This window comes from Dermochelys coriacea, chromosome 1 (assembly GCF_009764565.3).
Source record: "Dermochelys coriacea isolate rDerCor1 chromosome 1, rDerCor1.pri.v4, whole genome shotgun sequence".
Taxonomy (NCBI): Eukaryota; Metazoa; Chordata; order Testudines; family Dermochelyidae; genus Dermochelys; species Dermochelys coriacea.
Genome location: NC_050068.2, coordinates 245,812,504 through 245,835,622, shown reverse-complemented (window position 1 = coordinate 245,835,622; position 23,119 = coordinate 245,812,504). Strand labels below are relative to the sequence as shown.

General features: G+C 42.1%; 1 protein-coding gene across 9 annotated transcripts in view; it reads right to left on the bottom strand.

Annotated features, from left to right (window-relative positions):
* Window positions 1-2,803: 2,803 nt before the first annotated feature.
* The window catches only part of DNM1L (dynamin 1 like), a 63,156-nt gene continuing 42,840 nt past the window's right edge, over window positions 2,804-23,119 (bottom strand). For 3 of the 9 annotated variants that reach the window (XM_038383624.2, XM_038383616.2, XM_043518480.1), the window contains 7 exons: window positions 21,247-21,339; window positions 19,769-19,825; window positions 18,550-18,627; window positions 11,204-11,371; window positions 10,449-10,558; window positions 7,849-8,008; window positions 2,804-6,244 (listed from right to left, as the gene is read on the bottom strand). In XM_038383624.2, coding sequence (XP_038239552.1) covers window positions 6,188-6,244; window positions 7,849-8,008; window positions 10,449-10,558; window positions 11,204-11,371; window positions 18,550-18,627; window positions 19,769-19,825; window positions 21,247-21,339 — 723 coding nt within the window. In that variant the 3' untranslated portion in view covers window positions 2,804-6,187. Of the gene's footprint in view, window positions 6,245-7,848; window positions 8,009-10,448; window positions 10,559-11,203; window positions 11,375-18,549; window positions 18,628-19,768; window positions 19,826-21,246; window positions 21,340-23,119 lie in introns of all 9 variants that reach the window. The other 6 variants (XM_043518449.1, XM_043518458.1, XM_038383644.2 and 3 more) reach the window with 4 other exon arrangements.

Sequence of the window (23,119 nt, the reverse complement as noted above, 5' to 3'; positions counted from 1 at the left end):
CATAGTTGTAGACCACAGTCTTCCTCCTGGAGCTTTAGATATGTCCTGGCCCAGGTCATGGAATACTTTGCAGATAAGGACTGAGATTTTGAACTTGATTTGAGATTCTATGGGAAACCATCATAGGGAGCATAGGACATCATTGATGTGTTCCTGGAAGCCTGTATTGCTGGGGAGACATGCTACAAGATTTGTGTACTAGTTGGAGTTTCCTAAATGCTGAAGGCTTTATGCCCAAGTATATTGCATTCCTATAATTCAGTCGAGAGGTGACAAAGGTACTAATAACTGAGATTAGGTCTTCAACTGCCAAGATGGGACAATTTCCTAGCCAAGTGGAGATAGCAGAAAGTGTTACTTGCAGATGCTGCTATGTGAGAGTTCAGCATCAGCAAGGAATCCAGGAGTACTCCTAGACTACAGACTGAACCGACCAATAGTGGGTATAAATCTTCAACTAACAGAGACTGCATGATGGCTATGAGCTCTTGAAAATACTTTCCTCTAATCACCAGCATCACCTTTGTCTTGCTCCAGTTCAGCTTCAGGCAAATGTTCATTATCCACTAGCTGAGCTCATCCAAGCACTGGGAGTAATATAGTGAAATGTGCTGAAAGACACGTAGAGCTGTGCATCATCTACATATTGCTTGCACTTGAGTTAGTCTCATCTGACCAGTTCACCTTGTAGTTGCATGTAGATGTTGAAAAGGACTGAACAGAGAATATATCCTTGTAGAACTCCACAAATAGGGTGTAGTGGTAGAAGTGCAGTTACCCATCAGTACTTCCTGGGACTGTTCTTCTAAGAAGAATTCAAACAATTTTAGCATATTACCCTGGACCCCTGCCATCTGTCTCAGGCGAGACAGCAGCATCTCATGCTTAACAGTGCTGAATGCTTTAGAGGTCCAGCAAGAGGAAAATGAATGTCTGTCCCATTGACCAGAGATCATACATCAGTGCCACTAAAGCAGTTTCAGTTCCATGTCCTGGCCTGAATCCAGAATGTGCTGGGTCTAGAATGTTAACTTCAGTTACACAAGCCTGTAGTTTGCCTTTTGCTAGATTATTTATTTATTTATTTATTTATTAAACGAGCTTGCTCGGGAATGGGAGGTTTGACACTGGGTGGCAGCTGGCTCAGACTAAAGTATCCAGGGTGGGTTTCTTCAGTGTTGGTTGGATCAGTGAGTGTTTGAAGGAGGAAGAGAAGATTCTCTGAAAAAGGTGTTGACTATTTTGGTCAGGAGTGGTGTCAGTTGTTCATGATTGTTTCACAAGACAAGACAGACATGGGTTGGATTCACAAGTCTTGGGTTGAGACTCGTTTAGGGTGTCCAGAACTTCTTGATGTGTTACTGTACTGAATTCTGTGAATGCAGGTGGGCTGTTGGTTGAGGGAGGCGAAGCAGGTCCTTTCTATTTGAGAAGCCTTCCCAAATGTTCATGGTCTTCTCAGCAAAGTAGGATGATAATCTTAGCCTTAGTGAAGAGCTTTGTCATAGTTATTTTTAGTAAAAGTCACAGACATGTCATGGGCAATGCACAAAAATTCACGGAAGCTGTGAACTGTCCGTGACTTTTACTAAAAATAACGACAGAATGGGAAGTGGGAGAATCCAGCACACAAGGCTGCTGCGACTCCATGGTTTCCCTCACCATCGTGGTGGCAGGGAGCTGCAGGGTTCCCCCTGCACCCCAGGTGGCTGGGAACTGCAGAGTGACCATATTTCCCAAAGAGAAAATGGGACACCCCAGTCACTTGCCTGAGCACTCTTCTCCCCCGACACAAGACTGTTGCCTGTCACCGGAACCCTGCAAGGGCCTTCTCAGGAGGGAGTCACTGGAACCCTGACATAGTCCCCGCATTGACTTACGGCTCCAGTCCTTCCCCCTGGGACTGAAGCAGGAAGTGTCACAGAGGTCTCTTGAAGTCATGGATTCTGTGACTTCCATGACCTCTGTGACATAAACATAGCCTTACTCTTCACAGTACTTGGTGCTCAGCTCTGATGCACACTGTAGGCATTCAGGACTAATTAAGCAGTTGACCACCCTGGATAACTCCTTGGAGTGGCATTTGACAGCCCCAATAAAAGGAAGGTTCTCTTGGCCTGTAATACAGCCTCAATATTTGGAAAAATCATTTATCTTCTGCATATTTTTAAGCTATCCAAAACATGAAATTCCAACTTAACCTTTACAACTGCTGTAGTGCTCAACTTCGTATAGGTATTGCAATGGAGGAGCAATAGGAAGTAAGATGATGGCAAAACTATTTGAACATGAAGTACAGATTTGGAAATTCTTAGGTTGGCTTATAAGACTTCAGAATTTAATTCATCCCAACCCTTCCCTCTCAAAGTGACCTGACCTTGATTGGTAACATCTAGTTACAGTAGTTTATGTGATATGAGCTGGTCTCAACCCAGTTTGAAAAAGTGTTATTATCCACCTTATAAAAGCCACCAGTTAGCACTCGTCTCAACAAATACCAAGGATTTACTAGGCACAGAAACAACAGCCTCTAGAGCTGGTCCCTCTAAATTAAAATGGAGACAAATATTGACAGGTAAGCTGCTTTTAATATGGCTGTAAGTGTCTATCAGGGACTTCAGTTTCCAGTGGTGCCCAACTGGCACCTCATTTTAAAAGCAAAAGCTCTCATAAATGTAAGTAGAATTTGAGATGTGTTTACCACATGTATTTTAAAAATCCATTTGATTGGGAATAATGCCCTTAAGTATACACACACATCCCACTCCCACTTACCCCCACATAAGTAAAATTTAAAACTGACCACTTAAAAAAAAGTAATTTATTGATATGAAAGCTATGTGCAAGTCTTTCACACTATCAGTTTTATTTACAGTAGTAACATACATACATCAAGTATTAAACGTCAAATTTCTATTTCTCTAACTTTTCTCCCTTGATTACTTGCTTATGCCAGTACTGTAATTTCATTGGATACTGGATTTGTTCAAGGTGTGCAAAAATAATAGCTGTTCTTGATTAACAAATGTTAAATTACATTTCTCAAGAGGTGTTAGACTTTCATTTCCACAGATTTAGGTTTCTATGGAAGAAAACTTACAACAGTTTGTGTGCACAAAGCAAAAAATAGAAACAGTTGGAAATGAAGTCAAACTCCCTCCCTATTCCCCACCAAATAAAACCAAAAGAACTACAGCCTGGCCTACACTAGGTTTCTTTCCCTAAAATTTCCATGCCATTTCTTCCATCGATATAAGTAATAACCAGAGTGCTAGCATAGACAAAGTGCCAGTGATTACTGGCATTTTAACCATCCTATTATCTAGCACTGCTTAAACTAGTTGTAGACTGCTTAAAACATAAGCAACCACCCGAGTCCTGTTGACACAAACTCCTACTGCTGTACTAGAACTAGTGATGGGAAATTCTGGGAGAGCAAATCCCAATATAGAAAAAGCTGTACAAGTATAGCTACATTAGAAACCTAAAGTTCAGACAGTGATGGGTATATGACCTAGTTCCTCAAAATTCACAGTTGCATATCTGATATAATCAATCAATACACTATAGCAGGGGTTCTCAAACTTCATTGCATTGCAACCCTCTTTTGACAACAAAAATTACTACACGACCCGGGGGGGACCAAAGCCTGAGCCCGCCCAAGTCCCACCACCCTGGGTGAGAGGGCCAAAGCCAAAGCCCAAAGGCTTCAGCCTGAGGCAGGGGGCCTGTAACCTAAGCCTCACCACCCGGGGCTGAAGCCCCAGGTGGTGAGGCTTGGGTTTTGGCCCCAGGCCCCAGCAAGTCTAAGCCAACCCTGTCAATCCCATTAAAATGGGATCGCAACCCACTTTGGGGTCCTGACCCATAGTTTGAGAACCACTGCACTATAGCTTATTTAATCAAAGGATGAAGTAATGTTAAAGCGTGGACTGATTTTTTTTTAAATATGCAGTGATTATGGCAGACCAAGTTCATTTCTTTCAAATCATTATATATCCTCAGCTTATTTACAAGTTACAGTGATACCAAAATATTACCACAGCATTACCAAAAAGAATTCAGGTCACCAATGCTAATTAACACTTAGTCAACTGTATCATTTCTTGTGAAGTTTACCTTTCACTTGTGAGAATTTCTTGAGTAAGCTGAACTCATTCGCTTTGTGCAACCTTCTGAAAGTTCACGATTAATGTGAGACTAAATTATATTTGCCAATTAATCACTGATAACCTCTGTCAGCCACTAACACGTTGAAAAGTAGCATTTCTGAAGCAAGAGGGTATATATGTGGGTGGATGAGAGACACAGGCAAGAAAGAAACACATTTGCAGAGAGCTGAACTGTATTAAAATTGGATTCCAATTAAAAGAAGTTTAAGGCATTTAAAATAACTGTTGGTTAAATTAGTAGGAAAACTAAGTCTGACACCCTTTCTCTTTTGGCCTCATGTTTCCAGAATCACAGGAAGCATTTTTCCCTGGTAATTAAGAATGCTAAATTGGTTTCTATATGTTGATTAAATAGGATATTTAACATGTGAAGTTCTAGACTGCTTACAAATGTGGAATTTAATGTGCCATATTAGGGAGACAGGATTCTTAAGCCAAATAATGTTATTTCGATCTGTTGATCTTAATTCAGTGTGACTGTATCAGTGATAAATGAAAACTGGGAATTAGCCATTATTGTAAACTAATCCCTTAAATGTTTGCAAATGATCAGGTTTGTACATTTAAAATTTTAGCAGCTCAAACAGGAATTTAGTTTCTGTTAAGTGATGAAATAGTGAAGGAACTGTGTTTTTGGGAGAAGAAACCGGTTTTACTATACGCCCGATGCACAGAGAAGAGCCATAAAAATGTGGACAGTGACATTATTTAATTCTTCTGCAATTAAATGTGCATGTGAGAGAAACAACATCAGGAACAGCATTGTGAACATTTCTACTTTATCAAATAAATAAATCTGTGTGAAAAAAATACATGCAAGTGTGCTGGAGTTTAAATTCAAATTGTAGGAAGCTATAATGTATAACAAGATTTTAACTTTTAAGAGGCTAGTGTGATCAGTGTGCACTGTGTTGGCTATAGCCAGAAGAAAATAACCATCAACTTCATTCCCAATCTTATGTTTATCTTAAAACAAATTGGGTTGTCTTAGAAAAATTCCTCAGAGCACAGTAAAATTTGTTTCCCCAGACAGCAGTACTTAAAGTAGACTCTGGTATAAACATTCTAGTCCTGCTGTCTCTTCCACAAATACTCTTAGCCTTCATACATCCCAAAATTATTTCAAAAGAACTAAAAAAAAAAATTCCACCTTTCTGTCCAACTTAATTTTAAAAGAAACACTTATTATCCCACAACAGTTTGAAATTCATTTTATTTTTAAATTCTATGAGAACAATTTTGCTAGTGGATGGTCCAGAGGTTTGGTCCCAGAAGGGGTTCTTGCACTTGATTATCATCTCCAGCAATGAAATGCAAACTCTGGTGCACATTCATTGGTTTGCACCAATTCTTTAGTAAGTCCTCCTGTTTGTTTTTTAAAGTTCCAGGCTAACTCGCCTAAAGTGAAATTCATTTATCTAGTTCAAAAATTTATTTTATAATGCAGCTTTCTTTAAAAATTCTGAAAAAATGGTGCACACATACTTATATAGAAAACATTTTTACTGTGCCAGTTATCAAATTCAGATCTCCCTTTGCCATGGTGCATGCAGTATACTCATGAAAGAATACCTGGTGCTTTCTCCTCTTCATGGTATTTAAACCTCTATTGTAAAAGCAGCTAAAACTATGCAAGACGACTACACTGTTCATCTAACCCACAGGCAACTTGTTTAGCAAGCCAGGCACTGGAACTTTAATGGTTTTGCCTAAGTTTAAATGAGGCTGTCACAGGACAGTAAACTTGGTCTGTTTTATTTGCACCAGAAAACTGGTAAGGAGACATTTAGAGCCATTTATTATGTGGATTAAATATGACTTGTTTTGCAAAGTACAGCATACTTTTCTGTCCGTAAGCTAAACCAACTGTCTTTACATGAGCAAATTTACACATAGTTGCAGTACACAGATAAGAGTTCATAAATAAAATTCCACCAAGTATACAATGCTTAGCAAATTTTCAAGTCATCAGGATTCTCCACCCATATAAACAGTGTGGCTGGTAGAGATAACCTTCACCAAAGGTGCGTCTCTCGAATCTCAGCAATAATCTGACTGGCTCGCTGCAATGCCTGCACAGAAGGGAAAAACACAAGAAGAAATATTAAATTTTTCCCTATTTGCTTCTCATATGACAACCAGGAGATCATTCTATGGAAGACAATGTTAATTCAGCAATGTTTTACAAAACAAGATCATTGTGACAGTGTTGGAAGGCTTAATTCACTAACATTTGTCGAGGCCTCAGATCCCCAGATGGAGCATACTACACAAGTGCAAAATATGGCAAAAACACAAAGGTATTGTCAAGATTGTAACCCACAGTTGTTGGGCCACATCACCCCACCAGCCTCTCATCCAAGAACTGAAAGTGTTAGAAATTCATGCAAAACAGATCTCAGTTTAAAACAAAAATTTCTGTTCCAGTCATAACTTTTTGAGACTTTTCGTTTGGTTTGAAGATGTTCTCACCTACCCAAAGGCCCCAATACATTTGTATTAACACTCCATGTGGATAAATAAATCTTTAGGTAAGCTACAAAGATATTTGCCACCACATATCATAATAAAGAATAAAATAGTTTCTTTCTGCAACTAAAGTATAAATTGCACTTACATTGTACCTTTAAACCTCTTCACTTACATTCTGCCTAATTCATGCACCACTGGCTATGTCCAAATCCTGGCAGCTTTAAAACAGCTGTCATTTGAAACAAACTTAACAAATAAACCAGTTTATGATAAGTACCAACAATGCACTCAGGACTGTACAAGACAGATCACTAATTCCCCAAAGAGTTTACCCTCTACAAGATTCTCTCTCCGACTCAAACATGTGGGTTAGGAAAGAGCAGAGATTTAAAATTACACTTGCTAGATCCAGTCCTGGAACAGTGACAGGTTAAGGGGTCTGGTATCTCAAACATCCAGAGTCAATGCCTGCAGCATTCTATGAGAGAACTGACCCACGCTATTTCTCCCTCACTGTGCTGATTTGATCTTTTAGAAAGCGTATTTCTCTATGCCAATTCAGTGCAGAGGAATGCAACTGGCAATATTTGGTACATCCCAAAATTAGAACTTTGGAAAAAACCATTTCACTGTTTTCATGACTAGTTCAAATTCACTGCAGTACAAGAAAAACAGGTGCAGCATCTGCAGTAACAGCCAAATCCACAGCAGTAGGTCCCTAATCAAAACCTTTAGGACAGGATACTTTAGGACAGAATAGTTTGGTACTACTCACAGAAATAAGCACGGAATTGGGGAGGGGAAGCGGGGGCGGAATGATGGGGACAACTCAATCCCACCGTCAAAAGGAAATTCTGTCAAGGGAGGGTTAACAGAGCTTTAAAAGAGTATGCTGGAAAACCTAACAAAGTTCATTATTCTAAAATTCCTTATAAAAGAAAGATAAATACCAATCTAACAAAGCTGTGTTTGGGGTTTACTCCAGAACCTAGATTAATGACGTATAGTGAACATTACTAGTATTTCATTATTGCTTTCTTGCTCACACAGGGCTTCTATAAGAGAATGAACTAAATCAAAACAAAACTGACCTGAATCCAAAAAGCATGCAAAAACCTGAAGACTGTTATATACCTGAAATCTCAGCAGATTTAATATGCTTCAGTTTAATTAACTGTTCATTGGGCGTTTTGATTTTCAGTACCTTTAACATGTCAGCTGCCTCCTTTCTGCGCTGTGCCATGTCCTCAGATTCTGTCAGAAGGTCATCTAACAACAAGGATTTGTACAGCTGTCCAACAAGCTCGCTCTGAAGAGTGTCTTTCACATGGTTCACCAGAAAATGCATCACCGCCTTTGGTACACTGCAAGCAAAAAATAAAATATCAAACAAGCCACATAAAGCTAGGGCATTAGCTATTCTATAGTCAACACGCAATTTGAGTAAATCTGTATGTTCTAATGTAAGCAATTATATAGAATCTTGACAGGAACCTTACATCAATGTGTCTTAAATAGCTGTGAAGTGACTGTGTGTAGTCCAACAGCTGCTGAGTTTATTGCCTGTAAGATGGCCGCACTTCAAAGTGAACAACTGAATCCCATATGTACAACCCTGAAAGGTTCTATACCAACTGTTAGGTCTAAATTATTTCTATTACAGTAGCACCTAGAAGCCCTAATCAAGATCAGGCCCCATTGTGCTAGGCACTGTAAAAACACTAAGCTCTTCACAGCAAGGTCTGTCTCTGAATAGCTAAATAGACTATACAAAGGATGAAAAGGGAAATGGAGGCACAGGGCAGTGACTTGTCCATGGTCACACACCAGGTCAGCGAAAGAGCTGGGAACAGAACACAGGTCTACCAATTCCCTGCCAGTATCCTATACATTGGACGATGCTGCTTCTAAGGCACCACACAGCAAGAAGTGATGAGAATTTCAAAATGCAAGGAGAGTTTAGACAAGCATAATATAATTACCCAAAACATAGTTTGGCCATGACCCAGCAACAAGACTTCTAGTCATGAAAAGGAAGCCATTAAATCTTTAATGATCACAAGTGGTCAAGATTTCCGTTTTGTGTGTCACTTGAAATACCAAGAAGGAACATTGGTTTAATATGGATTTCCATAGTTACATGTGCCCCTGAACTTCCTGCAGTAAATTCAAAGTACTGTCCCTGCCTTGCTTATGGAATCTGACAGGATCACAGAACAGCAGAGCTCTTCTGACAAAGTGGAAAAATCAATATAGACAGGAATTGGCAAAATAAAAACCATGCACTTCTTGTAGAGCGATAAGTGCAGTGAAAAAATATCCTAACTCAGGTAATCAGCATCCAGGTAGGAGCACTTGGGATAACCTAACCTGGATGTAAGTAGCTACACTGAAAGCCATACCCAAGTTAATGTGTCCTCACTGGCGCTATACTGTATCTGTCACTAGGACTTTCTGGGGGCATATCCCATAGTTTTTTGTGCTGCAGTAAGCCAAGCTACTCTGATTCTTTCCCAGTGAATTGTGGGAGAACTTGTCTGTCCTTCTGGGCACGTGGGAAGACACTGTAGAACTGTGAAAAACCAAGTGATTTAGTCTGCGTCCTCATTGCAAAGTGGGCAGCCTGAGTGAAAACAGGTTTTAAGCCTACAACCACAGATGAGATAGCTAACCTAAGTTGAAAGCACCACTAAACTCAGGTCACATGGTTGTGCGAATTGGTGGACGATAGGGGGTTGGGGAAACATCCAATAAGAGCCTGAGTTAACTCTGCAACTACACTTGAGATGCAAGGCATACAGTGCTCTTTTCAATGGCCAATTCCTAAGACATCTTTGCATGGGAACACATAGAAGCTCTTAAGTGTTGTAAAGTTACACAGTGCAAAAGTAAACAGCCAGGACACACACAGTATGTGAGCCTATGGGGGGAAAAAAGTGCATGAAGAAGAGAGAAAAATTATTTAGGGGAGCATAAGAGGGTATATAACTTGGAGTACTAGGAGAAAGTGAAGTAGAGGTAAATTAAGGTTGAACATCTGAAGTAAAAGGACTTTTGGGTAGCACTGCAATGGAAAATGAGGGAAACACCATTTGAGTCATTTAAAATTAAATACTGGAGAACACTCTTGCAATTATCATTGTGTGGGTTAGACAACCTGATCTAAGCTCCAACTTATAGAATTCTTTTACTTTGCCTATTAAAAAAAGGGATAAATTGCTGACTTTTCTGTAAAGCCTTCAGTAATAAAACCATTAGTCTCTTCTTTGCTTCATTCTTCTTAGCAAAAACCACCACAAAACTGGGCCACAGCAACTTTAAAGACAGTCTACGCAGCAGAGGCAGCATGCTTTGGCTTTACTACCTCCAGCCTTATGGCTGAGAATTGGAACACACTAGTCAAAAGAATTCTATACGAGCCTCCTCAGAAGGAAGGCTGGTGGCTGCAAAGCTAAGTCCTTTGACTGCTTGACTGGACCTTGGATGCATGCCAATTATTTGCCCCAATCCATGAATACAGATTGCAGTATCCTATACAAAAGCAGACATTCTCTTTAAAAATAAATGAAGTTTAAAGTGCAATACAACAGAGTACTCAAAAAGAAGAACTATTATTGGAGGCTTTGAAAAAGTGTGCTCTTTTTGCCTATCAAGTGGACTTCAATTTTATAAGGAATCAAATTTCATAGCTCCTCCTTGTAGAGCTACTAAACTCTGCCTAGAGAGATAAAGCAATATAAACGCACGGTTATATTCAGCAACAAATGACATGGCAATATCACGCAAAGTTTCACAAGCTATTACCTGTCCTGAATGTTCTTCCTGACAATAAGGAAGTAGGATTTGATAAGTCGTTCAATCACTTCGCAGTCTCGTTGCTCACGGGCAGAGAGTCTGCGTGCAACAGGTACAGGCTACAGGAAAAAATAAAGACAAACTTATTTAAATGTTTACAGGTTGATTTTACTTAAAACACTATCTACTTTGGATGGCAGAGTGGATACTCCATTCATCTTTCAGCTTGATTCTAACTGGTCTTGCAACAAGTGTTTACTCTCCCCAAAACAGAACTACAGCTATTTTGACAAGTCAAAAACGTGAGCTCTGAAACTGAGCTGAGAGGTAGTACAAAGGACAGGAAATTCTCAAGAAAACAACCTCTCAGAGAAAAAGGCAGCAGTGATTTAATTTAATCAAGTGACTTTAGGTTTTACTCATGGTTACTGACAGTGAAAGTGACTGTCCACTTGATCCTGCTGAAGTCTAGGGCAATTTTGCTACTCTGACAAGAGATTAATCTTTTTATAGCATTAATGAAGTAGGCAAATAATCCCTTCATTTAGATGGGTGTGAAAGTAAGTCAGGTTCCCCCAGTTCTGTTACATGAACTACAGGGAAAGGAAGTGTTAATGGAAGAGGACCTCAGAAAGTACCTACCTGTCCATATACCAATAATATTCATATTCTACAGGTACAGAATTAATACAGATTAAAATCCTGTTTCCTGTGCCGGAGCTAATCAGGAGAGGTGCTGCTGTATCATCTCTTTCACAACTCACCACATCCAACAGGTTTACAGCATGGCCTTTTTGTGGACTGGCAGGTAGGACTGTAACTGGTTTAGATTTTTCCTCCATTAATAGCTCTTCAGCTTTTGAGGGTTTCAGCATTCCTCTCCAATTGCCTGTTCCGGGTTCTTGAGTCACATCTCCCACCCCAGGAGCAGCCTGCAGAAACAAGACAATGCAAAGAAATATTGGTCAGCCAAAAGTCAGGCACTGCAAAGCAGTCTCCTGTGAAGCTTACTACTATCACCAACGAACGATCACATGTGGCTCACTGGCAATAGTTGCAACTTTGAGTGTACAGCCCCTTCCTTCATTTCATTCTTTGCTTCCAACAACTTTTCACTCCCTCCAAGTTTCATCTTGGATGATGGATTACGGGGGACACGTTCAATTCAATGTGACAATATTGAGTAGTGTCAGAGTAAACAAACGGAGTACAATTTTTCAAATATGCATAATAGTCTACATCCGAATTTTAAAAGTGAATTAGGCACTTCAGAGCCTAAATCCCACAAAAAAAGGCTCCGAGACTTGGGCTTGTGTACATAGGAGTTTTTCCAATATATTAAGGTATTATTATAGTTGAAGAACCATAGTTATACTGGTATAATTACCCTGCCTGGATATTCTTCTTTGGTTTTAGCTTAAACTACTCTCAGTAACATAAGCGACCCCAGAATTCTGAATAGGAGTGTCCATGGGGGAGTTACACTAGTATAGCTATCGAGCCTTAAACTCACATTCTCTCTTATAGCACTTTAAGGGCATGGCTACACTTGCAGATGTAGAGTGCTGCGAGTTAAACCCGCCTTTGGACAGCACAGCAGGGGAAGCTGCAGTGTGTCCACACTGACAGCTGACAGCGCACTGGAGTGGCCACATTTGCAGCAGCATTGGGAGTGATGCATTATGGGCAGCTATCCCACAGAGCACCTCTCCCCATTCTGGCACCGTGGCTTATGGGAAGGGGACAGGGGGTGCGGGGCATTCTGGGTCCTGTCCCAACACTCCGTGATCCATCGGTTTGAATCCCAGCATTCCGTCCACATTTGGCGCCATCTTTCAATGTTTTTTGTACTGCACACTCCGTCTTCCCTTTTGGTCTGCGGGAATGGAGCCCAAACTGCTAAGGAATATGCTGAGAATTCTCGCCAGCGCATCACGTTTGGCAGTCAAGTTACTCCTTAAGATCCAAAGTGACAGTGAGGACTCTAACGATGTGTAAGGTGTGTATATAAATCTCCCCACTGTATTTTCCACCGAATGCATCCGATGAAGTGAGCTGTAGCTCACAAAAGCTTATGCTCAAATAAATTTGTTAGTCTCTGAGGTGCCACAAATACTCCTTTTCTTTTTGACTCTAACGATGATATTGATGAAAGTAACACAAACGACACGAGTTGGTTGGGGCATTCAAGGACATGCTCACCACCGTGGAATGCCACTTTTGGGCTCGGGAAACAAGCACCGAGTGGTGGGATCACATCGTCATGCAGGTCTGAGATGACTAGCAGTGGCTGCAGAACTGTCAGATGAGAAAAGCCACTTTCATAGGACCGTGTGAGGAGCTTGCCCCCACCCGGCAGCACAAAGACACGAGATTGAGAGCTGCCCTGATGGTGGAGAAGTGGGTGGCTATTGCAATCAGGAAACTGGCAGCTCCAGACAGCTACCGATCAGTCGCTAGCCAGTTTGGAGTGGGGAAGTCGAACGCTGGAATCGTGTTGATGCAAGTTTGCAGGGTCATTAATCGCATCCTGCTCAGAAGAACTGTGACTCTGGGTAACATGCAGGACATTGTGGATGGCTTTGCACAAATGGGTTTCCCTAAGTGCGGAGGGGCGATAGATGACATGCATATTCCAATTCTGGCACCAGACCATCTAGCCTCCGAGTATGTTAATTGGAAGGGCTATTTCTCTATGGTTCTCCAGGCGCTTGTGGATCACCGTCGGCGTTTCACAGACATTAACACAGGCTGGCCCGGAAAGGTGCATGACACATGCACCTTTCAGAACACTGGCCTGTTCAGGAAGCTGCAAGCTGGGACTTTTTTCCCCCAGACCAGAAGATCACAGTAGGGGAAGTCAAAATGCCCATTGTGATCCTTGGAGACCCCCCTTATCCTTTGATGCTGTGGCTCATGAAACCCTACACAGGGAGCCTTGACAGCGGCAAGGAGCGGTTCAACTACAGGCTGAGTCGGTGCAGAATGACTGTGGAGTGTGCTTTTGGCTGTTTAAAGGGCCACTGGCGCGCTCTGTATAGGAAGCTCGACCTGGCCACTGACAGCATCCCCGCAGTTATATCCGCATGCTGTACCCTCCATAACATTTATGAAGGGAAGGGTGAACGATTCACTCAGGCATGGAACTCGGAGGTTCAACACCTGGAGGCTGAATTTGAGCAGCCAGAGACCAGGAATATTAGCGGGGCCCAGTGCGGGGCTGCAAGAATTAGGGATGCCTTGAGGCAGCAATTTGAGGCTGAAGCCACCAGTAATGTCTGGTGCCCTGCATGGGAGTGAAGCGCAGTGGTTCCAATGTTAGTAGGAATCTGTGTTTGCTAAGCTGACTTGCAGTGCCTGTTTCTTTCCTGGGCTAAGGAATCTTTTACTTTATGCAATAATAAAGAATCTTTTCAAAGCCAAAAAATCCATTTATTGAAAAGAAAATTCATTTATTGAAAAGAAACACAACTGCTTGGGAAACAGAAAGGGCAAGGGGGTGGGGTGGTGAATGGTAAAATCACAGATTTGCGTATGTCCATCTGGAGTGCTGTGCAATGAGTGCTGCACTTCAGGATGGCTATACTGCATGGTGATGGGGGTTGAGTGCAGTGGGTAAGGGTTGTAGTTTTCAGGATTGGGTGGTGAAGCTACAGATGTTGGAAGCAGCTGGTGGCGGTAAGAACCTGGATGTTGGGGAAAGTGGGTTGGAGGTGACATGGGGGCACAAGGGAAAGAGTTTTGGAACAAGGGCTGCCGGGGGGGGGGGGGGGGAAAGGCAGGCGCGGTAGTGCTCAGCTTGCATGGTTATGAGTGCCTGGATAGAGTCCGCTTGGTGCTCCATTATGTTTATCAGCCGCTCTGTGCTTTGGTGCCGGCAATCCACATTCTGCTGGCAGATCCTCCTTTCACGGTCCCGCCACTCCTGCACTTTTCGATTTTCATTACTTGAATGCTGCATTACTTCATGCAACATGTCTTCCTTGCTTTTATGTGGCCTCTTTCTGATATTTTGGAGTCTTTTGGCCGGTGATAACACAGACAACTGAGATCTCAAGGTTGCATCTGTAAAGGAAAAATGCAACACTTAACAGAGGCAGCATTGTTCACATCAGACAGAGCAATGCTTCCTCTGTACTTAAGGGCAAGCATAGTCTACACAATAGCATAATTTGCTTGTCCCAAAGCGAGTGCACATAACCCACGGGAGCCCCAAAATGGTGAGTAAGCACGGGGTTGAGCGTGACTGATTGTTTCATGGCTGTACTGTCCTCTGGGTTTCCGTGTCTTGGGGAGAGCCAACAGCAGCAGGGGGCCCCTACATTGAACACTGTCCCCACATTTTCCACAGAAGTTCGTCCTGGAAGATATCTTGCTGCTGAGGGTGACCTGGGAAGCAAGGGAGGGTCTTCTACTGCAATGCGGCTTCTGCCCTGGCCCATATGCAGCTTGCTTGTGTGCAGCAGTGGTCCCCCCGCCCCTCACAGCACAGTGGCGCGGACACGTTATCCTTACTGGGACGAGGTCCACAGTGGCTCTCCCAAGAAACCTGCACAAGCGCATTGCCCAAGTTCTGGCTGAGACCTTTGAAGAGATCACTGAGGCAGATTACCGCGATGTGAGAGAGCACATCAACGCCCTATTCCACATCTAGGCATGCATGCGGTCCTAATCCTCCTTGCCCCAAGAGCCCACACCGAATAACTTCCTTCCCAAAATAAAAGCTGCTTACCGGGAACCTCCTCTGGTGATTGTCCTTCCCCAAGCACCGGCCACTGCGACTGGCTAGCTTTCTCCTGGCTTGAGAACAGTTCCTGGCTGCATGCATCTAGGGATTCTGGGGTGTCTTCCTCTGCCTGAGCACCCTCGCTCCCACTTTGCTACTCCTCCTCCTCCTGCCTTGTTGCACTGGCCTCTGAGGTGTCCATGGTGGTGCTCGGAGTGGAGGTGGGGTCGCCCTCAAGTATCGCTTCCAGCTCTTTGTAAAACAGCAGGTTACGGGGGCACCACTGGAATGCCAGTTTGCCTCATGGGCTTTCTGGTAGGCATTCTGCAGCTCCTTCACTTTTATCCTGCACTGCAGTGCGTCCTGCTCATGGCCTCTTTCCATCATGTCCCTTGATATCTGCCCAAAGGTATCGTAATTCCTACGGCTAGAGCTCAGCTGGGACTGGACAGCTTCCTTCCCCCAAACACCGATGAGGTCCAGCACCTCACCATTGCTCCATACTGGGGATCCCCCGGCACATCGAGGCATGGTCACCTGGAAAGATTCGCTGAGAGCACTCCATGCCTGGCTGAGCAAACAGGAAGGGGATTTTCAAAATTCCCAGAGAATTTAAAGGGCGGGTCTGAAGGTTGGTCACCTGAGGGCAGGGCAGTAGAGTTCAAAGTGATGACCAGAGTGGCTAGAACAGGCATTGTGGGTCCCTTCTGGAGGCCAATCAGAGCGCAATACAAGGCCAGGGCATCCACCCTGGTATGGCGGTGCTCCAGCGGGACACAGCAAACATTATTTCACTCGCCGAGGTGGAGTACCAGCAGCGCTGTAGCCATGGAGTCAGAGCACTCTACATGCCTTGCTAGCGTGGACAGGGAGTGAGAGACAGCGCTCTGGGCGGCTTTATTGTGCTGTAATTCGCAAGTGTAGCCAAGGCCTAAGATTTCCCATGTAGATCAGCCTTAGGCTCTTAAGTACCTAGTTCATTTTGAAAATGGGAATTAGGCTCCTAAATCATTCAGGCAGTTTGGAAAATGTTACCCTCTATCTTGTAGTAGTAGGCACCTATGAAAACTCAAAGGAGCGCTTTTGTTGAACACATTTGGTTCGTTAAGTATATTTCTATGCAACAACTCTGAAGGGCTTGAAACTATCGAACAGATTTTCTCTAGTGCCTCAATTCAAGTAGAAGCAAGAACAGTCCCTTACAATAACAGCTGTAAAACCCCATGCATTCAGGTTCCCAGGTATTAAAAGCTTGTATGTGTGCCACAAAGCTTTAGGGATCTGTCTCCAAGGGACCAACTGCCCAGCCCTTCCTTGTGCAAGAGCTGGCATACAATGTGACACGAGACAAAATTAAATAATCCAGATCAGTAAAACAAAAGGAAATCTCCATCCACTGGGAGACAGGAAAGAACTGGCACTCTCAGCAAGCACAGCTTCCCTTACAGAGAAAGGACAGCACGCTGTTCTTCTTCATCTCCCAGTGAAAGAATGTAACACCCACTCTGGGGTGCACATTAGGGATGCTGGATGAAAAAGTATTAGTAGGTGATACTGTTATATTACTTTGAAGGCTGTTAGTTGGAAGTCTACATTGCTAGATGCTCCCGTATTCACAGAACCTGATCATCCATCCTGCACCACTCTATAACCCTACCATCAATTTTATTCTGCTCATATACCTTTGACAAAGCGATTACTGTCTGCGAAGAGATATAAATTTAAATCTCATAGCTGAATCACTGACAACCTTGAAATACTTCTTATATCTTGTTTCAAGTGCATATGGAAAACAAGCCAAATCCCACCTACTGTGCTCATGATTAAAAAAAATTAATTACCAAAGCTTGCCATGGATCAAAAGGGAACTACAAGGAAAAAAAATAAAGATGGCATATATACTCAACAAGTTAATGAGTTAATGATGAATCAATCTAATCAAAAGACAACCCAATTTTATATCTGACCAACTCAGCTGTCTGATTCAAACATGTGTTTGGGGGATTTTTTTTAAACACAACTGTTAATGTACATAAAACACACTGATTTGAATTTTTACAGTTGTAATCTTAACTGCTAACAAAACAGGAGACATTAAGACAGAACAAGACTTAAGGTGGCTCATTACATTTTCTGCTAGTGGTAGGATTTCTGCCAAAAATGACTTTCCTATCAGGTTAGGTGCTAAGCCACAGAATACTGCTCCATAATAGTGATCTCTAAACGCACCCCATACCCGTTCAGCACAGAATCAGTCACATATCACTGTCCAAAATATTCCAGAAACAATTTCAAAGACTACATTCTGTTAAACAAACTGAGAAAGAGTATTAAGATTAGCACATAGCCTTATCAAACTTACAAATACAAATTTTATACAGTGAACAGGAACATACTAGAATTCAGCAGTTCCCCTGCAACCAATCCTGCTGTCATAATGCCTAAGGAACACACCATCACTAGTACACAAAGCCTAGTGTAAGAAGAGCAGTTTTCAGCTTTTGTTTAGGTGACTTGAGTGGATTAGATCCCCTAAATCACTTGCTACAGTGTACAGATAAAACTCCAGTTTCAACTAGCATTTATTTTAGGTTCTAACTCCTTAATCGGTGGGGGTGGGAGAGGAGGAGGACAAGACACGACAATGTCTTTGCATATATACATGCATCACCTAGCACAATGGGGCATGAAGCCTCTAGGTGCTCCTGTGATATAAATATTCAACAGCAAATGTTTCTGCCTGTAAAATAAAAATGACTAGAAAAAAAAGGCTTTTCACACAAGTGTGCAGTGAATTTAACAAAACAGGCAGTACACTGGAGCTGAAATGTTAAAGAGCCATTGCAGGATGTATTGTACAGATACAAATAAGTTGGTTAGCAGGGATTATTTTTAAGATGACAAAAAGGGGGTTCAGTTAGAACAGAGCCTAGAGAGATTCCCTGAAGGCAGCAGGAGACTCACATTTTTATTTTATCTTCTGCTTTCTTCCATTAAACCTTAAGACTTATTAAAACACGTAATTTGACAAACACGCTTAAAATGTTGGCTTACAGTATGGAAGTTGAATAGACTATTTTGATGAAACAATTTCCTGCAAATTATGGCTCTGCACATTCGCACCACAATTCACTGCAAACAAATACGCAGATACTGAAAGCAATGAAATTTCTCTCCAAGTGTAGCTCACACATTACCTGCCCTGTACAATCTAATGAATGTGACTAATGCTAGGCAACCTCAGCACTACAGGACACATGATCTGAGACACAGGACACTGCGTCAATGACAAAACACAATGCATGTGAGCTACTTTTTGTACTGTCCAAGGTGCACCACAACAGGAATGAGCATGCAGTGCTAATAGGAAGAATCAGGACAGACCTTGCCATCAGCCTCAGCAGAAGCAGCAGTAGAGGTCTCCTGGGAGGCAGGTGTCAATGCACCTGCAGGTTTAGTAGACTAAAGAAGGTAAGAAATGCAGAAAAAAAAATCAACTAAGGGCAGACACTGAATGTGCCTAATACATTCATGCATTGTTCTCTACTAACACCTTTAGCTATCCAGAAAGACATTTTTAACTTGTAGATTTACAAGCAGCCCTGCATGAACAGGAGAAGAATCCCAAAGGCCTTAAAAAGCAGCCAATTAAAAATTAAACATCTCTGGCTTGTTTGGCCTCAAAACCACCGCCAATTCCCATGTTGCAGATTTAAATTTGACTGTGCAATGAAATCGGAGAAAAGCATGATGTAATGGGCATGATCAAACAGCATTCAAAACAAGCTCTGTACTGCTGCTTAACATCCTCAACTGGTTCACACAGATCTTAGGTTGATCCTATAAACTAATACTGGATATATTTTGAAAGCTTCTCTCACTTTTTTTAAAGTTTGGTTCATTAACTGTTTTTTACATTACAAATTGCAACAACTCATGCAAAGCTTAAACGGTATTTTGGAGACTCATGAAAAAGATGTTTTGCACCAATCTGGGCTTATAATAATTTCAAACAACAGAGTGCATGAAATACTCTAAAATAATGACAGACTGCCCATTTGAACAACTAAGTGCACTTTTCTATGTCACTTAGTGCTGCCTCATGTGTACCAATTACTCAACTTATTCTTAGAACCTTGCAAACCTGAACGAGCTGATGGATACAGTTGAAAGAGCAGAACGTAAAAGTACTGGTCAAAAAGTTGAAACTGAATAGATAGGATCTATGTCTAAACCCAAGAATAAACTCATGCTACAGCTTAAATTTTCTTCTTCCAGAGAATAAAATGCTGCATTCTCAACTGTAGCTCTAAAAGTGGCTCTAAGAGTTTGAATCATCATGTTGGCTTTCAGATCTCTTTTAAAAAAAAAAAAAAACCACCACCACTACACTATAGGGATGGATTAAAATCTCCAGATTGTCTCTCAAGTCACATTTAAGCATACAAGTTATGACCCACTTTTTCTTTAACACTTGCAAATACATTAAATCTCACCTACTTACCAAGATGCTCATGCACCATAAGTGTATGATACAGTTCTCACGCTTTGGATCAAAAATGGTGCATTTAACAATTTTTTTTTTAAATCAATATTCACTCACCTTGTCTCGTGGCACAGAAGAAGGCAATTCTCGGGCTAACCTGTTACGCCTTTGCTCCTTTAAAAAAAGCCAGCAAAAACCTTGATTATGAATCACTCTGTGTCAAGCTTTATTGCTTCAGGGATAAGCACATAAATTGTAGAGATTGATGCTAGCAACATGTCTCATATTTATCGCTAAGTAGCTTGTATCCCACACTATGATGTTTTAAATCAAAACCTGTTAGGTGAACAAGACAGTTTTGAAGGATTAGGCGGCCAGATCTAATGTGGAATATAAAACGTGAACTGAACAAAGTATTCAAGGCACAGATCTTTGCAGTACACTCAAGAAATTGAGCTTCTAAGCCACAGCCCTTAAAAATCAAGATACAGCTTGGATCAGGATGGATTCCCTATAGTCTTCATTAAGAAGTGTGTTTATGAAATAATATCCATAAAGAACTGACTACTTCTTTAGCAGCATGGTCAGGTTGATAATTACTGATCCAAAAGACAGGGGGAAAAGGAGAGAACTTGCACTAGCTATAGAACAAAGTAGCAGTTGAAGCAAGTCAAGGTGAATAAGGGGAAAGATTGGACTTTTCTGGTGATTAAGAATAGATTTCTCACTAGTAAGGACAAAACATTACAAACTTAAAAGAAAAAAGATTTCAGACCCAGTATTTCTTTTAGGAAAATGTTAGAAAAGGGGGTATTGTATGCTATTCAGAATTTGTATAAGATGCCACAGAAGTTTACATGCACTTACAAGTCCTCATCCCTGCAATTGGATCATCACAGACAGACTTTGTTCCCACACTAAGTCAATGGGAGTCCACCTGCGCAAATCTGATGGCAGAATTGGGGCCATAGGTAAAAGACTTGCCCCCAAACCAGCTTACCATTTATATAACACAAAATAAATAATAAAGAGCATCAAAACGTAAGAGACAAGATGAGACTATAAGAAGTCAATGGTCAGTGAGAGATGTGGTTGGAGAAGTAAGAGAAGAAATGAATGTTAGGGTAGGGAGAAGTGGTCAGTTCTCAACATCTATAAGGCTATTTTCTCTCTCAGAAAGAGTGATATTTAGGGGAGAAAAATGCCAATCACTTGTGCTAAACAATGTACATTAGTTAGCATTGGTCTTTGTTCTGTGCAGTTTGCGTCTTGTCAATTAGTTTTGTTTTGAAATGCATGGAATTAGTATTTACAATGTATTATCAGAGTTTATTTTGCTTTGCGTATTTTAAAAACATACTATTTTAAGAAAGAATATGCGATGCTTTGACAAACATGCTCCAGAGGAACATATAAGCAATGATCTTAAGTTTATATTTATGGGCTGTAATCATAAAGGTTTTCACATCAAGTATATAAAGGCACAGGTCAGTTTATGCTCAGATTTAAAAAAAAAAAAAAAAAAAAAAAAAAAGATTCAACTTAAAATCCCTTCTAAATAATCAGAGCATTGCTAAAAAGGCTGTTTTCCTTACCTCTATGTTGTTGTTTATTAGCCCACAGGCATCAGCAAAGTCTGGGTGTTTAGTGTTGATATAAGCTAACTCAATGGCCACCAAATTATGAACCTACAGGGAGAAAAGTCATTCATAGTTAAGATTTTATGAGTTTTATTTATTGCTAGGAAACCATGTTGGACTGGCAACCCTAGAAACTGCAGTCTAATTATCCACAGTACTGTATAAACACCCACAGCACAGGTTTTGCCCACGCTGCCCTGCGGTTGCATTTCATTTCTGACCCAAAAGGACAAATTCTTAGGGCAAGAAGGTAATTCATCCATCGTAACCCAAGTTCCCTGTAAGCAGCGCGGCCGTGCAGCAGCGTATTTAGCGCCACACAGGTGCTCAAGGAACCCTCCTGGGGACTTGCCGCAGTCGGGGGAGGGGTGCCCCCTCCCGGCTCCCACCTAGCCTGGCCCCCAACCTGCCACGGTGCCCCTCCCCGGGACCCAGCTCTGCTGCAGTGTGGCCCGGGCATCCCGGTCCCTGGCATGGCCGGGGCAGCCCTCCCCTAGCCCAGGCCTGCTGGGGTCAGGGCGCCTATCCTGCAGCCCCAACCCCAGAGTTGCTGCAGCGAGGAAAGAGCTGGGGGGAGTCCTCTCTCCCACCATAACCCCTGAGCACCCTCCTGCACCCCAAACCTCTCATTCCCAGCCCCACCCTAGAGCTCTCACCCCAATCCTCTGCCCCAGCCCTAAGCCCCTCATCCCTGGCCCCACCCCAGAGCCCACACCCCTAGCCAGAGCCCTCACATCCCTGTACCCCAACCCTCTGCCCCAAGCCCTGAGCCCCTCATCCCTGGCCTCACCCCCCAGACGGAGCCCATACCCCCCAGCCCTGAGCCACTTCCCACACATCACTTCCATATTGCTGCACGTAATAAAATTCATTCCGCATATGGGTGGGAAAAATTAGAGGGAACACGGATCATGACATATTTAATCTTTTCCCTGTAACGAATCCCCCGCTCCCCACAAACTGGCACTCTTGATGGCACTTTCAGGCAGACATCTGCCCACTAGGAATTGGACTAAGTCCCAGCTCATTTCATACTGTCCACCTAACAGCTGCCATATAGGAACTTTCAATCACATGCAATCTGCGCCACATTTGAATCAGTAATCTGAGAGACTGTCCCAGAGTTGCTGATGCCATTCAGTGGTGCAACAGCCCAACAGGGTTTTGTACATTAGCACTGACTACATCACTCTTTATTGTGAAGCTTGATCAGTCAAAACTGCCATTATATTTAAGTTTAAGCAATGAAATGAAATTACAAAATCGAATCCAAGCCAACCCAAGCATTATCTTTTACATTTATCGTAGGATAATAAAAACACAATTAGTTAGCCTAAGTTTGGTTAACAAAATACCATTCATTTTAGTTTGTGCCAGTAGGGAATGGGCCCTAATCAGCAAGTAAGTGAAGGCCGTGAGAATAAGTAGTAGTGTTAGGAAAGGATGTATGGTTTGAAAAGTAACAAATAGAATAAAAGTGCTGCAGTAACAAGACAAAGGGAAATTGTCTCAAAAGAAACAAACCCGCACCTTCCCACTGTTCTGCTGTGCAAGAAAGGATGGGGGGGAAGGGAAGAGAAAAGGCCTTGAAGGATGGAAAGTAGCAAGGAGAAACTGCTTCAAACTAGGTTTTTGCTAAAGCTAGCAAATTAGCTGGAGAATATAAAGGCGGCCATGAATCTGGGAGTTCTTTGTCAGACCCTACCTGATCATGCTGGAGCATACCAGAGTGTGATGGTCATCCCTAGGTGTAGCCTATTTGTAAGTATACTGATCACAAGTTTATAAATATTGTTACTGTATTGGATGTAGTAACTGCTTATTGTTA